This window comes from Metopolophium dirhodum, chromosome 3 (assembly GCF_019925205.1).
Source record: "Metopolophium dirhodum isolate CAU chromosome 3, ASM1992520v1, whole genome shotgun sequence".
Classification (NCBI taxonomy): Eukaryota; Metazoa; Arthropoda; class Insecta; order Hemiptera; family Aphididae; genus Metopolophium; species Metopolophium dirhodum.
Window position 1 is genome coordinate 33,154,536 of NC_083562.1, and position 17,311 is coordinate 33,171,846.

A 17,311-nucleotide genomic window follows, 5' to 3' on the forward strand; every position below is an offset into this window, starting at 1 on the left:
GTCTGTTAATAATAAATTGTTGTAAATAAAAAAAAAATAAAACATGATAATTGTAACGTGCATTTGAATTGTTAATAGACTCAAAAATATGTTCTACAATATTAATCAAATTATTATCAATAAAAAAACACTTCCGACGATAAATCTTAATGTTTTTTTGTAACCGGGATCTATCAGCTGCTGATTGAAGTTGACGACGTCTATAGTGGTAGATACTCTAAACTCTGAAAAAAAATATAAACACATACGTTGTAACACTGTTTATTTACTATTTAAATACTAATAAAAGTATGAATAATTAATTATTGAACAACACATAATATGGCAATGAATGAGATTTATTTTGATTGTAATTTAATTGTTTAAGTATTTTTCACAACTGATGAAAAATCATCTTAGTACATAATAATGTGCTTCTTATCATTAATGATCAACATATTAATACGCACGATAGGGGAAGTCGACGCAATCAAACGTATAAAAAATCTTTTTATAAACAGGGCAATTCACCGGATATACGGAATACCATTTTTTCCTTTAATGACGATTATAATCAAATTCTGATTTTTAGGACTTTATAATGACCATATTATTATTATCAAATATTTATAATATTTGTTATCCTATTCATGGAGTGTCCTCTGAATTTTATTTTTTCGGAGGAAAACCATCGTAAATTGTTAAGCAGATTTTTTTAAGTTGTTTATATAATATATTGTATACAATTGAAATTTCGTACCAGTTGTTTTTGAATTTTTAAACTTTGTGTTCTGAGGATGATAGTTTACGATAAAAGATTCATACCTAGACATGATGATTTTAAAATTATAGCAGCAGCAATCAATATTTTTATACCTATAGCTATATTAGCCTTTCAATAATTTTTATAGTTGTTGTAAAAGTTGCCCGAGTATAACAACTAGAAATATTAAATATATTTTATATTTGATGTAAAGGTTTCATTAGTCCATTAAGTTTAATAACTCAGAATTTAGTCAAACAATCTTCAAATGTTTTGAGTTTAGACGCATGCTTTATTTTTTTTTTTTTAAATCAAATGTTCACAAGTTTTATCTGGATACTCCTTAAACTAGAAAATCTTATATGAAAATATGTTGTTTAAGTAAATTTACAAATACCAAAAAAATCAGGTATTTTGATTAAACGATAAATATGGTGGAGGTATACATAAATATTACCTAGCATGTGCAAGCCACCGTCCGTCGTTTCAATGTATCACAATAATTCACGACGCCTATATTATACCTAACCTATGGAACACCGCCTGAAGTTGGTCACATGGTAACCGCCGTATAACCATTCTTATTATTTTCGGACAAGACGTGCTTATCACTCACACGTGCAACAGATTAGCGTCGAAATCGTTAATATAAACGGTCATAATAATTTCGGCGAAAGTCTTATGAGCGCAACATTTTACGGCTGTGGACGGTGCACCGTGCCTAATTGGCCTAAGTGTTGACGTTAACGGCCCTAAGTGTGGCAACTGCCATTAACCCGAGTCGAGCACACAATATTAATCGACGTCAGGTGTCGAAAGGCATCGGCGAAAAAAAAATTGCAACAGTAATATGATGGAATCTCTACCTGATAATAATCGAGTATCGCCCTGTATACCAGACATAAATTATAATCTATATCTACGTATCCAGTAGTATACATATATTATATTATTTAATATTTCTGATTATATTATGGTTTCTGAATACGTGTAATGTGTCTCGAGAAAGTTTTCTCGGTTATGCTCGAATGCAAAATATACATAATATACACTATGTGTGGGAACGTACCCTGCACTCTAGTGGGTCAAAAAGTATTGCATTTTCGGGGTCAAAAATATCTGTGGCGAAATATTGTTACGACGTGTACCCCTTATATAAATATATAATATTATTATTACTATTTGTTTTTCATTATTATTATTAGCTTTTAGTATGATAACTATTATAGTTCGATAATAGTATAGGTAGGTACTATTATAGAAGTTTCGATTCGTTTTTGATTCTAAAAAAAATTGTTGAACAATTAAATACTTGGTTGCACATATTTTATGATAATTCGTAGTAATTATAAGTAATAACAAACGATTGTAAAGAAAAACTAATCAATGATTGATTTCTAATCATACAACTGCCTCAGCGAATAAACTATTTCATCATAATGCATTAAAAACTATATTGCCGTGACTAATAAACCTCGAATTTCCTAAGATATACAATTATTTAAAAACAATCACAAACTAGGTATTCTGATGTTATCAGTGTTATTAAATTAATTGTCATTTGCACGCGTTTAATTATAATTAATAATAATTATTATTAGTAAAATTTGGTAATTATTGATCTTAGTCAGGCCTCATCTAAATTTAAAATAGATGACATTAATGAATTAATGATTAATCAAATGTTTGATATCAGTGTCTGTTTTTATTTTTAATTCGGTTTAGGTACCTAATTGAGACATTTCATTGAAATGTTTGACTTTTGTATTAATAATTGGTGCGTATAAAATTGATCACAAAAATAAAATATCATGGACGTCGGTTAATACATTGCATAGGTACATTATAACTGAACTTCGTAAATAAAATCATTATATTCATCTAAGAGTATATGTTTTAAATTATCACAATTAAATGTGCGTATATTATAATATTACCATTCAACTATAATATTATTATTCAGTCATTGTATTATATTTTTAAAAGTTTTCAATAAACATATTAGCTGCTAATAATGTATAGAAACAAAATAATATTATATTATACTAATAGTGTGCCTTTAGCAAACGCATTGATTGTTTGTTTGTCAATTATCATTTATAACATTATTATTTACTCACTTTGGGATCAACGGTGTGCGCGCACTTTATGAGGTTGTACGAAGACTGACAGAGTTCTTCACCTTTATCTAAAATCGAGCAAATTTGTGTAAAAATAAATCTTCAATTAACCGAAATAATAATAAATAGGTAGGTAGATACTTGTTATAATATATAATTACCTATTCCAGTACACTGTTCTATAACTGGTAATAAAACTTTTAATACGTTCGGTGGTGCCATCATCGACATCTTGTCTTTGAACATTTTTTTATCGATGGATCCCTTTTGATTGATCTAAATTTGTTTACACGTGTTGTTATTATTATTATTTTTATCGTAGCCTTGTTGTACAATATTGAATTTAGTTACTAATTATATAATGTATACGGGATGATTCACCGAGCATATTATGTACCAGGTACCTACTGGTTTTGCAATTTTCAAGTAAATTTAAGGTTCATATTTTCAAGTACTTGGATTTTGTATACCATTTCAAGAGTTTTCTGAGGACTGTGGCGATACCTACTTTTCAATTCAAACAAAAATCTCCCTTCCCCGTGTATATTATTGTTAAGTAGACGATATTTAATTTAGTAGTTAGAAACTACTTATCATACATATAGGTAGACATTTTTAATATTAGTATATGCTATTTCATCAATATCAATTAGGTATTGTTATTTTTAAACTACCTATCATGCTTAATTAATAATGTTAAACAGGTAGCTCTATAAATACCTACTCGTTTGACAATACAGGTTAAGTGAAAAATTAAAATGCCTGTTTCTTATTTTCAAAAATAAATTTTTATTGGCACATTTTATCTATCACGGATTCACAGCACATATCAGCCATTGATAGTATAAAATAATTAAAATTATGGCCCTTGATTAGGTAATAGGTATTACACAAATTACAAAATTCAGAATTTGAATTAATCTATTATTAAAAGAAAAAAAAAATAGGGTGAGCATGACTGGTGAATCACTCTGTATTATTGTAATTGAATTTTCTTAGTCTGCGAATTCAAAACACAAGCACGAGAATGTTATATCTATTATTTGATTATCATCGCAGATAGCGACTTGCAGTATAGTGTACATGATATTATTATACAAAATAAACTAATTGAAACTATAACGCCAAAGTCCATTCGTTTTCCAACTTTGAACAACCAAACACTACACTAAATATAGTAATATATATTATGAATTAAATATTTATATCTTGTTTTGTGTGAAATCCACACAATATATATTTACTATAAAATTGCTCTGTCTAACACTCTAACGATATATTATGTTTTAAATTAGTAGGCAAAATTCCAGAGAAATTTGTACCTATAGCAGCATGGTGATTTCTTAACTTGTCATTTGTGTCATGTTATTATTGTAATTAGTTAGTAATTTAAAATTTACAAAAACTTACGGCAAAAAGTATTTTAATAATGAATTACATTATATTTTTTTGTTTTTAATGGCAGTACTCAGTTATTGGAAGGTAACTGGACGAATAAAATGATTATTTTATTGTCGTCACAGGTCGATCGATATGACTTTTTCTAAAATGTAATGTGATTAAACAGTTCTTATTTATAGCGTTCAAATAATAGGTATAATTATTTATATGTTTTATTCTTACTATGTAATTGTTAAGCTATCATAGTCTATACTAGCGGCTTTAAAATGAAAAAAAAAAAAAAAATTATTTATATATAATAGAAACTTTCAATAACAATGTGATGTGGAATCAAACAATTAATAAAAAACAGAGCACTGTCCACACGGTCACGTGTGAATCTATACTAAAAAAGTATATTAATACATAGTTATTGTTTATATGATATAGTCATAAATGTAATTTAAATTTAAAATATTCTTAAAAAATTTCTTTCTGTCAAAGAATCATTTTATTGTTTTAAATTAAAATGTGTGCGATGTCAGCATACAATAACCTATTATTAAATTTGAAATAGGTACCGGAAGTATAACTTTATCAAGGGCATCATAGTATATTATCCTTTTTTCAAAATATTCAAATTTTAAAAATTTTAGTTGTTTAATGTACAAGAAAAAAATTTAATTCTTTGAACTTAAATATCTAATTTTGCATAACATAAAGCTAAAAATTGATAATAATGTGTCATTCACTAGATAATATTGCTAATGGTTATCGACGATTTTTGTAATAGTCAATAGGAATGTTTTGCTCTAAATTCATTCTGCACCGTTATTTCACCAATCTGAATGAGTATGTTTTTACCAAATATATAATTTCATAATCACGCAACAATTAAGTATAGTACATACAAGGAAATCTTAGAAATATCTTTATACATAGGTCTTAGAATATATTATTGTATATCTTAATTTTTAGTAAATGTTGTTAATATTGCCTACGTCAAACTCCTTAAAAATATTAGCACAGACGTCACACGCTCTTTAAAAAAAAAAAAATGTTTGTACCAATCGATGCGTTGTATTTTATGTATGACGACAATAACAAAAGTACTATATTTCTAGGCATTTGCCTAACATGCGATCTACCGACAAGTTTATGGTCGTGTGATCTACCATAATTTTAGTGAATAAAATTGTATTAAAAGGGATTTATCTATTTGAACTACTTCACCACCCATTTGATTTAGATTATCGAATAGAGTACCACACACATCGTGACATAAGTTAAACCAGTCTACTGTTGGTCCTTTAGAACGACCAGTTAATCTACACACATTATTTATTGGAATTCATTAGTCCAATAAAACACTATTTCCAAAATTTGTCAGAGACTTGAGTTTGAATGACAATGATAAAATCAGTAAAAGTAAAAAATGCATTCTTTTTTCCCATTGATTGAAATGTTTGGCAAATTTTTTGTACGCACCTTGCTGTAGTGTATTCCCAAACTTCTCCATTTGCTAAACATTTGTTCCTTAAACACATTTTAGTTATTCCATCATTATTTAGAACACTTTTGAGGATTGGTGTCGTCAAGTAATAACCCACGTGTTTGTAAAAAATTTACCGTACTAGATTTCGATTCGATTAATTTATAAAAGTCAGCAGCCATTATAACGCTAGTTCACACCGAACACAAGCTTATACTGAATATTACAAACTTCGACAATTGTCCACTATTTCACATTTTTTAACTTCCGAAATAAAAAAACCCGTTTTTATTATTACTGGTATCTAGTACTGAATTTATTTATCTAGCTATACATTTTATTATCTCGTACTAATAATATAATAATCTAATATTATATACATTTATCAAGCTATACAGAAAATTACATCGTAAATTGACTTGGTAGATCACACGTTAAACCAATGTTTTTAAGTAGAAAATTGTGTCATAATTATTATACCTACCTATTATAATATATAGCTATACTTATATGATACACATAAAACATAATATTATAATAAATAGGTACTTACCAATTGCATAGTTTTGAAATTACAGGCAAAGTAACACTAAAACAATAATCATTATTAAATTATTATTATTATTGTTATTATCATTACAATTATTCCTATTTGAAACGCATTTAAATTTTAAATTAATGAGTTGCTAGTCGTTCTATAATAGGTAGGTACCTACATTTAGTAATTTTTAGAGAAATTAAAAATGTTCTTACTTTTATGTTGTTGTTGTCCTCTGGAAATATTCCTTTTTTGATGTCCGTAAATACGTCTGTGATTTATTACCGTCACATGTAAAATAAGATCAGTTTGGATAAATTAAAATACACATTTTAAATATTACGTTTAAATTTCTTACCCTCTTCGACTGAATGTTTCTTGGAGCATACGGTTTTCAACATCTGTTGTGTTTTTTTAATGGCCGCTTCACTCAAGTACTGTAAGAGTTAAAATTTTGAAAAAAAGATGTAGGCACAATATTGTTAATAATATAAAATTATATTATATTTATACTATAGGAGGTATAAGTGTACAACGATTTATACTCGTAATAATATATTTGTTTGTGGTACAAATGTACAGTACAATATTACAAGATTCTGTATACATGCATTAACGTTATCAATATACGAATATCATAAATTTAAATTTCTATCTTTTAGTCGAAAATTTTACGAGTGTTCCTGGAACAATAATAATAAGTAATAACAACAACAACAATAATAATCAGGCGCACGAGGTAGAGCGACCATTTTACATTTGTATGTAAGATAGATGGGTATTATTATTTCAACGAGTACACAAAATACGAAATTGTTTTTTCCAGTTCATGTCCCTACAAAGGTCTCGTGTTGAATTTAGATTGTTAACGTTTATTTCTTGGAATCATCGTACAGTAAGTTGAACAGTTGAATATTATACCAAACAATTGCTAATTTATTTAGGAGTTATAGTTAATAATTATTATACCGTAGTTATAATCTAGGTAATAGGCAAGGGCTGAGTGACCAATCAAGCAACCGGAATTAAAATAAAGAGTGGTTGTTCCAGAAGTATAATATTTATAAATATATGTAATATTATATTTGTCAACAAGAATATTGAAAACAATAATTATGGATTATATCGAACAGTGAAATAATAAGATCCAAAAGCAATGATACTCGTCCAATCTAACGTAATATTTTTTACGAAACCAAATAACACTTCAGCCGTTCACACACTAGTTGCATTCAGCCTTCAGCTACCAACCAGGGACTGAGGGACCCCAGCATAAAATAAATTGTCAGCAACGAATTTAAATGAATAAAACATAATATGATGCTGAATATTATCTTATAATATAATATAATATTATTAGATCTCGGATTAACAACGTGTAACTATTGTAAACGGTGCAGAAAAGTGCGACGTAACGTTTCAAAAACGAATATTATAACATTATAGTTCGTATAAAGTAGTTATATATAATATATATTATATTTCAACGACGATGTCCGTATTCCGTTTGAAATTTTTTTTAAAAATGGTACGAACCGCAAAGGATGAATGACCATAGCGTGTTATTCTTTCGGAACTAGTAATAATGTTTTTGGTTACCGATGTAAATGTAAAGGTGAAAATAACAATACTCACAGCGTCGCAATCCTTCAAAACGGTCGCCGCTATAATGGCGAACAAAACGGTCGTTGGTAACATGTTATACGTTCTTTTCCGGACGACCAAGATAATACTTCAGCTGTGTTCCTTTGCTATTTGCACTGCACCTGTGTGTAAACTATTATTGTGGTTTATTGGAACTTTATATACCTAAGTACCTAATACTCGTGAGTCGTCGTGACCTTCAGACAACGACGACGGTTCGTACAGAATGTGTATTATAATTTAATAATTATTACAAAAATTACATAAATCAAAAGCTACCGTACTATGTTATTAATAACTAATGTTATATAATATTGTATATACTACAGTGACTACATTATACGGAGCACCCGAATATAATGACGAGTTATGCGATCAAATGACACGTTTTATGTCGGATGGTTTGGCATTTACTCGACCGCACAATACGCGTATAATTATTGGTAAGTAGTTAGTAGTACCCATCATACATTGTACTGTATTTATGTATTGTCACAATATGTACTTATTTTTGATATAATTACCGAATATAAAACAATATACAAACGGTATAACTAGTCTTATGCAGTCGATACACTCGGAAAATTATTCGGTATCATTTTCGATGCTGACGAAAAACATGCACCGCGTGCAACAGTGAGATATAGATGGGTCTAGATTCGGTAAATCATAGGGTAGATCGGTTTGAACGAAAACATTTATCGGTGAATACTTATTATACGGTCAGATTGATAAGACGATCGGTAGCATTAACATCCGGGCCCGACTTTGTTTACCCACATTACGCATCATCATGATCCACGCACTAAAAACTATGACTCCGGGGCAAGTCGATGAATAATATTTTTAATTCGACGACAGGAATGAAAGCCCCTAATTTATCTTTTAGCTTGAGTATCTTAAATAATAAAATATTACATATTAAGTACATACATCATGTGACAAAAAAAAAAAATACTTAACCGGAGTTCAGTGTCACTGGGTGTCAAAAAATGGGAAGCAAAAAACTTGCGAGTAGGATCTCACTCATTAGCCTGTAACCCATGAACAACATGGCATAAGTAACCCTATTACCATCATACCGCTTATTGTGTTAATTTGTACAGTCTGTGAATTTTAAATAAAGGATAAAAAAATCGGCATTTTTTGGATGGATCACGATTTGGAGATTTCTTCTTATTTCCCTAGTATCGAAGCAGATATTTTTATGGTATAGTTATACCTTTAGTTGGTAGTTAGGTACTTGGATAGTTCTAAAGTTGGAAATTCCAAATACTTTTCTTAATATTCGAGCAAAACTTACAAGAAACCGTTGGAAAACTATAATATTTAATAACGCCAGTTTTCAACAAAATTAATTTGGTTTTTTGTTGTATTCAAAATAGTATAACAGTAGAAATTCGATATGTTCACCAAATATTTTAATTAGCACTTTATAGTCACAGAATTATTAAAAAAATTGTATGGATCTTTTTAAAATATTTATAATCTATATTCTATAGACATTTAAAATTTCAACTTTTTTTTACTATTTTTTTCTATTTATGTTTAAAAAAATGTTGCTTCTTAGTCAAAAAGTTTGAAACTTTAATACAAGGTAACCCTGTAAGTTTTTATTGAAAAAATTTAAAAATATAAAAATTATATAGCCTTAATTTTATTTTATATAAGCGTTTGAAGTTCAAATTTTAGCAATTTTCGTCAAAACCACAAAAAAGTTAAATATTTATACAATTTTCCATTTGAATACAATAATGATGCTTCAACATTTAGATCAAGGTTTATCTTATAGAATTAATTCAAAAATATTGAATACACTTTATTGTTATAATTATTTTTTTATACGTTGGATTTTCTAATTATTACAAAACCGGATGTTAAAACATTAAAATAATTCTTAACTCAATTGATTTAAGCTTTTTTCTTGTAACTTAATAATTTTTGTAATTCTGTTGATAATTAAAAAATTACTAACCATATAGAAATTTTGAACATTCCAACATTACTATAATAATAATATAAATTACCGTTTTCTACGAAGTGTACAATGTAACTTTCAAGATATTTAAACAAATATTAAGCATTTTATAGGCATTAATTATAAATTTTAATATAAGGATATAATATTGCTTGTTCATAATATAAAATATTTCTAGTCTTGGTCAAAAAGCTTAAAAATGTGATACAAAATACCGTAATATAACAAAACAACAATGTTATATTATATTAAATATGTATGCACCAACGTCGATCGGTATGGCACGCCCGAGGGTATGGAAACCCTGGAAAGGTTATCGCATTTCTTAAATTTAATTTCTCATTACCCGATATCGCGATCAGCTGTCGCATCGTCAGTCGTCATAGCGTCTGATTACATATTCCGGCTATACTATGATAACTATACGTACAATATTACAATTATTTAACGTACCTATTTTTAGGATTTGTGTGCTAACGAGTAAGGAGTAACCACAACATTTGAAGCCGAAGACTCTCAATTGTTTTCTACTGTCGTCCAAGCCGTTTGAAGAGAAGTTTGTAATAATTGTTCAAATATTAAATACACGTCTTTATAGTCAAATACCTAGTTTACGGTTTCAAATGCCTTCTGATCGCTTACAAACAAAATACCTTGATCAGTGTATTGTGTAATAATTTAAGATAATTTGAGAATAATTTTAGATCCTGAGCGGAGCGATGAATGTATTAATTTTACAATAACATGTTTTTTAATGTTTTTAATTTAAATTTTTTTTGTGTCCGTTTACACGATAAGTAGTCGAAATAATGCTTCGATTTTCAACATCAGTATCTTGTTCGATGGGAAAGTGAATTTAGTTGGTGCATTTGGGAGGTCAAAATATCCCATATTTTCATTAGTGTTCAAAATCGCCGATAAAAGCAAAAAAAAATTGGACAACGTAATAATAACAATAAATAATTAGTATATTATATTGTACGATTCGTCGTGCATACCTAAATTTGTACCTATTTAATTAATATTAACCTGTTTAAACTTCATAGTAGTAATAATTGTCTTACCAAATTTTTTACTGCAACGGATCACCAACATATTTTTTATTCAACTCGTTACTTGAGAATAAAACCGAGTTCGACCATACGTTTGTGGTGACCGTGTCAAACTGAAAAATATCATCGATGCTTATAATGACGATGCTCGTTATTTAAAAATCGTTATCTTGCATGAACTTTAATTTGTATGTTACGTTCGGTGATAATCGTTTAGTCGTATTTTAATAATATTCTCAAATGTTGGTCACTGAAACATAATTTTTATAAACGTACAATACATAGCTAGGTGATATTATAGGTATTTCAGTGAGACAGCATTTAAATCTAAAATAAACATTTTATTATACCATCCGGGTCCAAAAATCCTTGCCACACATAGGTACACGTGTTGTTAACCAACCGTACCAACCATACCAACCGTAACCCCTACAATAGCTAATGACCACAGTTTCCGGGCCGGCAGACCCTAGACCAATAAAAAAATATTTTATTTTTTTTTTAAATCATAATACGATATTATATACCTAACTGAAAAAATTGAAATACAAAAACATGCACACAAAACACAAAAACCATCAGTCAGTATTGATTAGTAATATCAAAAATACTATAAGTACCACGATGCGTATTACGATTGTTTAGGTAATAGGTAGGTACTGTTTGAACTTTGATAATATTGTCATCATAAATTGATGAAAATTGTTATTTTATTCTGGTAGATAATTACAATGTCTACCCTTCGTTGCAGGTCGCACTTATTTGAAATTGCGTAATATTAACAATAAAATAAAAAGTTTCGAGACATTAATAAAAATTGAGTAAAAAGTTTTTGATACAAATATAATTAAACAAAATATATTGATTGTGTAGGTATATTTTCGGTATGCACATATATTATTATTAGTTGGTAAACAAAATGCATTAAATATGTAATTTTATGTAAGTCCTATAAAAATAAAATCAATTTAGTGGGTATGGTTGTAAAAAAGGCATTTTTTCAAATGTTGGTTTATTAAAATCATTAAATACAATACTGTTTTGCATATTATTATACGATGAGATTTATAGATTGATTTATTCTTTCTATCAATCATCACATATTATGTGTAATAACAGTTGTTATCCGTGTTTTATCAGTGTCAATAAGTTACTATAATTATAACGTTAAATGATTATCTCACGGTGCTATTGAATTAACAATAATAATGGATAAATTTAAATATTTTATTAAAAACTGCAGTTTTTTTTTACATTTAAATTTAATTATATGATTATTAAAATAATATTCTTCCAGCTTATATTTCCATTAAACATTTCTGAAAGGTTTCGTAGTCCGAGTGCATTGCTCATTTGGAAGAAAAATTATTATTCATAGCAGTGGTCTATAAATATTTAAACTGGATTAGTACGTGTCTTTTAAAATTATGTAATATGTTATAGGCACTTATAGCTTTATAATAGGTACAATTTTATATTGTAACAACTCTGTCAGCAAATTCAATAATTAGATTAGTCATAAATATTTGTATTAAACTGTTCACATTACATAATATTTATTACAATTTAGACAACTAGGTATCTATATTATATAATTGTCTATTGACAATAGTTAATAAAATAATTGGTACTCGATGACCACAGTCATCATGATTCGTATAATAGTTTCCTATGTTAATGTGTTGGAATTAAATAGCAAATAGTAAGTACTTAAATATTTTTTGTTGTATATCATAGTATAATAATTAAAGAAAATGAACCACAGATTCACTACGAAGGTTATTGCCTATAAAACCAACACATTGCATAGTTTAAATAGCTTAAGCTAAATATAAAACGTTGATTTGTATGTCCTAAAAAATATAAAATTGCCCTTTAAAACTATGTTTGACCTAAAAACTCCTGTATACATTTTGATAGGACAATATAATTAGGTATTATTTAACAGTAAAATAAATAATTTATTTTTATAAAAAATAAATTTATCCATGCGAACTAATAAAATTGGCATCCAGTCATTATTATAATAAATACAAGATGTATTATTTTAAATCCAGATTACGTTATGTCGTCGTTCTATTTTAATAACTATAATTTTTTGTCCTATACACTAAGAAAAGGTTAAAATAAAATCTAAAAACTGAAAGCTGAAAAAGTTCCTCAGACTAGTATTTACTTGAAACACACTAAAACTGTACCTTGGAAAACATCATGCCAGGCAATCCAAAAGATATGTAAATATGCATTTATCCCGTGCCATACTTATAAAAATCTTGCCTTGAAAAAAACCATATATGTATAAAAAATGTATGTAATACTATAACATTATAATTATGTAAACAAATTAAATAAAAGTTTTCTTTTTTCTTCTATAATATAATAAACTTCATAAATCATTATAAACTTAATTTCTTTATCTTAGTACATAGAAAGGTTCAAAAAAGTTAATTTAGTGTAATGTAATTTACGTGGAAGCAACAATATTATAACGGTACTCGGTGAATCATTAATTATGAGACATCTTACAGAATTCACTTAACGTGAATTAGTTTTTTACAAAAGTGATTATCTTGAAAATGGCGATTTTAATATTATTATAATCTATTAACTAGCAGAAATACAGCGTAATACATCTACATTATATTTATTTATTTATGATATAGATATTATTATATTAAGGTCAGTTTTCGTAAAAATCCGATAACATAAACGACCAGTGACATGTGATTTCAGTTGACCCAGTATATTAAAATTATTCTCAGATGTAAAAAAAAAACGTAACACATGCCTACCTTTATAATATTGTATAATTTAGCAGGGATTAGGGGGCTTAAAAAGATATGCGAGGATTAGTGAGTAAGTTATGAGTAACCGAGTAGGTAACCTATGTAAAATATTATAATACAATTTATAATATTTTTGTTCATATCTCGCATTCTTGCTTAAAAATTAAAATATCGTAAAAAACAAATAGATAAACACATATATGAGATAGATATTATTCTTAACTCTAAGTTAAGATAATAGGTACATTTCACTCTAATATTAAAACCAACAGGGAATTGGTTTTGATGGACGCATATCTGCTACCTATGTTATAATAATATACGCTTGTTAGGTGCGGAGACAACACTGCATGCAGACATGACGTCCTCTTAATATTATTATTATATAGCCTTAAGAGGACACCACAGCCCGCTTAAGGGGTTTAATATACACGATAATTAAATGCAGTTTAAAACCCTTTGTGGGCTAACGGAACTTTAAAGTCCCAGCCAAAGAAAAAATCGTATAAAATTACATACTAGTATACAACAATTATTATTATTGCCCGACGGGACTTCTTGTCCCATATTCTACCAGAAAAAAATATCACGGAAAAAAAAATGCCAGTTATCATAAAAACACCTTTTAAATTCTGAGCGGAGCGGGGAATGTAATGGTTTTACAATGATGTTTATTTCTTTTTCTTTTTTATTCTGTAAACACTTTTTCTCCCACTAAACTTCTCCAAAAGTATCATGTATAACATCTTTTCTGAAAGGTAATGTTCTTGAGCTGGTATTTTAAAGAGGTCATTTTTCGATTTTCGAAACGCTACTCGAAATAATAGCGGTTAAAGGAGAAATACGTACGATTTCAAGATTTTATAATATTAATAATTACGGACGACGTTTTCTACCAGAAATATTGCTTCAAATGAAAAATTACAAGAGATATTTTATGTTGTATTTTCTCTTTTTGTTGTCAACCATATAATATAAATCCATCTTGTTTATGTATACAAAAAGGCTCAGCTCGTATATTCTAAAATAAATAAATAAATAGATAAACAATAAATATAAAATCGATTTCGGTGTTTCGTAGCGTTTTAATTTTTTTTTTTTAAGATATAATTGTTTTAAAATCCTTTGTTTTATATTTCTAAATTTTAATATCGTTTTATAAGATAGGTACTAACTACTAACTGTATAACCCGATTTTGCTCGGGAAAAAATTATGAAACATGAAATACTGCGCTATATCGGTGTATCATTTTTAGTGTAGGTTCCTACCAGGATACCTCATTTCACGGGCAAATCGGCATTGGTGTTTCTTGCTTTGTGAACTAATTTGACCGAGATGGGCATTCCACCTGTGGCTACAAACATACTCGGATTTCGCCTTTTGTTGTACATTTGAAGAATTATATTATATTATAGACTTTATAGTTTAAGAGGACGTCGAACCCGCATGTGTTGTCTCCGTGTACTGTTAGTTTTGAATGAGTTTAAGAGTTTAGTTTAAATTTATCTATTATAAAATTAAAGGTAAGATTATAATATAAGGGCACCATAAAAACTTTTAGTGATATTATTGTTTTTAAGTAAGTTATGATATTTTTGAAACTGTATATTTTAAAATCAATGGGGTGCTATATTAATTATCCGATTCCTGCTAAGTATATTGAAAATATTAATGTTGAAATTAATGAAATAATATAAAACAAGATTAATTTGTCCTTGTGTAACAAAAAATAATTAATTACCTACGCAACATCTCTGATTCTTCGCATGTCTTCCGGCATATAATTGTGTAATTGTTTACTTATCAAAACGTAAAAACTATCTCATTACGTTAATAATCGGAAGTGTGTAATTAAATGAAAAATAAAATTATAATATTTTGAAATAATAAAACTGTATCAGATCCATAATCATGGTAACCCACGACATACAATGTATAATGTAAAAGTATAACTTATAAGTATAAGAGAATCTTCGTTGAACAACAGAAATCACGACAACATCAAAATTACGAAAAATGCAAAATAAAAATAACAATAATAATATGTTTTTAATCGTTGTTAGTGGCGGTTGTCGTTGAACTGTCGAAAGCCCTGTTAAAAAAATAAACTTCTTGCTTTTTTCGATATATATTATAAAAATGTAAGACAGATGAAATATACGTTTTTATAATGTATATATGAATAATATATCCCACAATATAATATCACATTTCTAATACCTGCAGTTAAACTATGCAGTTAAACTGCTGCTGAGCTAAACTATCTTTTAGACATTAATTTAGTAATTTCGCGGTACGCTGATATGCCATTTAATATTTATGATTTACTTACTTTGATGTCAATAATATCGAGAGCCCCTATTATTAATTATCAAAGCTACGGGGTCCCATTGAAATGCACCTTTTGCATCTATGGTAAATATATGTAGTAGGTAGTAGGGACTCATCGTTGTACGTTGAAACAAAATTGTAGCCTGCTTTTATAGAAAAACAAATGCATAGTTAAAATTACATCAAAATCATTTAACAATGACAAAAAGGTAATAATGTAAGGCATTTTTAGATTTGTTTATTTAAAATCCATATATATAATATGAACTATATAATATAATTTATATTGATTTATTCTTCTTGTTGCAGTTTCATATGGTGGTATTCGTCGATCGTTTAGTTTAATAATAATAATCATTTGGAGGCCCTGAAAGGAGCCATTTTAAGAAGATTAAATTTAGATTCAAGCACGTTCTCCACGGATATGACGGGCTGAAATGGTCCTTATTGGGGCCACTAAGTCATATTACTATTATATTTACTACCAGCTGAGTGGGGAGTGCCCAAATTTTATTTTTAATACATTTTTAGGTAATAGATGTACCAAATGCTCAAATGAGGTGTGGGAGGGGTGGTGGTTGCGGAGAGTGGAGCTCATCAACTATTTTTTATTTATTTGGGGGGGGAGGGGGAGTGGCACAAACTAATGCCCAAAATGTTTTTTTATTAAAATGTGGATTTAAATAAATTGTCGTATGTCAATAAAATACCTAATGAATTTAATAATATTTAAGGGGATCTTTTGTCCGGAGGCGCATAAAAAGTTGGAATATATTTTGTCCATCATACTGATCGATCTAGTATCTAATGCAATAATAATTTTTAAAACTGATCTGAATTCGTTATTGTATCTACTTGAGATCGGTCAGTCCATTTCTCCCAAATTCACCCCCCCCCCCTCCCCAATAACTAAACATTTTTAGTTTGAATATTTTGAAATTTTGGAATTTTTAAACGTTGATTATCCGGGATTTAAATCAGAAATCTTAAAATGTGAACTGGCCGATCTCAAGTAGACATTATGACGAATTCAAATCAGTTTTCAAAAGTATTATCGCATTACTAGATCGATCGGTAGGATGGATATAAAGTACATACTTTTAGTCAAATAAGACGTTCTGGATCGTTCACGCGCGCGTCTTGACTTGACTTTACTTGTTTCTGGGCGTGCTTAGGCGTTGCTTGTGTAGTGCGGGACACGTACACACACTAATAATCATTTACTACACACAAAGTCGCAAGTCACA

At 28.4% G+C, this 17,311-nt stretch overlaps 1 protein-coding gene across 2 annotated transcripts; it reads right to left on the reverse strand.

Moving 5' to 3' along the window:
• Positions 1-3: 3 nt before the first annotated feature.
• LOC132941220 (general odorant-binding protein 72-like) lies at positions 4-11,111 on the reverse strand. Of its 2 annotated transcripts, none has more exons than XM_061009164.1 (8): positions 10,959-11,111; positions 7,908-8,038; positions 6,631-6,709; positions 6,488-6,543; positions 6,288-6,323; positions 3,024-3,138; positions 2,863-2,930; positions 4-224 (listed from the first exon to the last, which is right to left on the reverse strand). In XM_061009164.1, the coding sequence occupies exons 2-8, from the start codon at positions 7,968-7,970 to the stop codon at positions 201-203; spliced, it is 441 nt and encodes a 146-aa protein (XP_060865147.1). In that variant the 5' UTR covers positions 7,971-8,038; positions 10,959-11,111; the 3' UTR covers positions 4-200. The 2 variants fall into 2 exon arrangements, with proteins under 2 accessions (XP_060865147.1, XP_060865148.1); XM_061009165.1 differs by having other exon boundaries at positions 7,908-8,049; positions 10,959-11,052.
• Between the last annotated feature and the right edge of the window lie 6,200 nt (positions 11,112-17,311).

Coding starts and splice junctions, on each gene's coding strand:
- LOC132941220 (XM_061009164.1), bottom strand. CDS start 7,970: ATGTTACCAACGACCGTTTTGTTCGCCATTATAGCGGCGACCGTTTTG. Junction 6,324..6,487: donor AGGACAACAACAACATAAAA/GTAAGAACATTT, acceptor TTATTGTTTTAG/TGTTACTTTGCCTGTAATTT. Junction 225..2,862: donor CGCACACCGTTGATCCCAAA/GTGAGTAAATAA, acceptor ATTTTTTTTCAG/AGTTTAGAGTATCTACCACT.